The sequence below is a fragment of the Buceros rhinoceros genome, unplaced genomic scaffold, assembly GCF_000710305.1.
Source record: "Buceros rhinoceros silvestris isolate BGI_N320 unplaced genomic scaffold, ASM71030v1 scaffold31412, whole genome shotgun sequence".
In the NCBI taxonomy this organism is placed as follows: Eukaryota; Metazoa; Chordata; class Aves; order Bucerotiformes; family Bucerotidae; genus Buceros; species Buceros rhinoceros.
Window position 1 is genome coordinate 4,147 of NW_010401151.1, and position 735 is coordinate 4,881.

At 61.4% G+C, this 735-nt stretch overlaps 1 protein-coding gene across 1 annotated transcript in view; it reads right to left on the minus strand.

The window, feature by feature from the left end:
* The window catches only part of ATHL1 (ATH1, acid trehalase-like 1 (yeast)), a gene marked incomplete at its 3' end in the record, with an annotated part of 5,324 nt that overhangs the window by 4,138 nt on the left and 451 nt on the right, over positions 1-735 (minus strand). Inside the window, exon 2 of the mRNA XM_010132182.1 lies at positions 94-304. Within this exon, the coding sequence (XP_010130484.1) occupies positions 94-304 (211 nt within the window). The remainder of the gene's footprint in view (positions 1-93; positions 305-735) is intronic.

The following is a 735-nucleotide window of genomic DNA, read 5'->3' on the forward strand; positions in this document are numbered from 1 at the left end:
CTTTCTCAATTTATTTCCAACCCGCGCGCAGGGCAGCGTGTGAGAGCCCGCCCGGGACTGCCCGGCACCAGGCCCCCCCCGGTCCAGACTCACTGCGCGCCCCGGAAATCCGGCCCTTGGCTCAGGTCCAGGTCCCGGCTCTTCGGCACGAAAGGAGCCTGGAGCTGGACGGTGACGGGCTGGGTGCTGGGAGCTGATCGCCGGATGGTGATGCTGAAGGCCATCAAGTGGACCAGGGACTGGTGAGCGTAGAGCCGATGGGTGGCTGCGTACTCGGGTGACTGGAGCAGATGGTTGAAGGTTCCTGTAAGCGCAAGGAGAGTCCTCAGGTCCCGAGGCTCTGCCCAGTCCCCTGCTTCTGCTCCATCTACTGGTTCCGACTGCCTCCCTTCCTGGGTCTGGGGCAAACACAGCCTTGGACTGGACAACACTGTGAATGCACGGAATCTGGCCAGGCTGCTGCGGAGCGGTTTGCGCTTCGTGATTAACCACAGAGCCTGGCTCCAGCAGGGATTGAGGTACAGCCTGGAAACCACTCCTCTTCTCACAAGAAAGGGAAATCTTCCACTTGCTCCAACACAGCTTCAGAAGAACAATGCCCACAGGTGAGCGGAGAACAGGGAGCAGAGAGGAGACCTTGCGGAAGAGGGAGCGCAGGCAGAGAGACGCCTGACTCCCAGAAGAGGCTCCAGAGCAGCTAGAGGGAAAGGGCGACAGGTGCCCACGAGGAAGGTC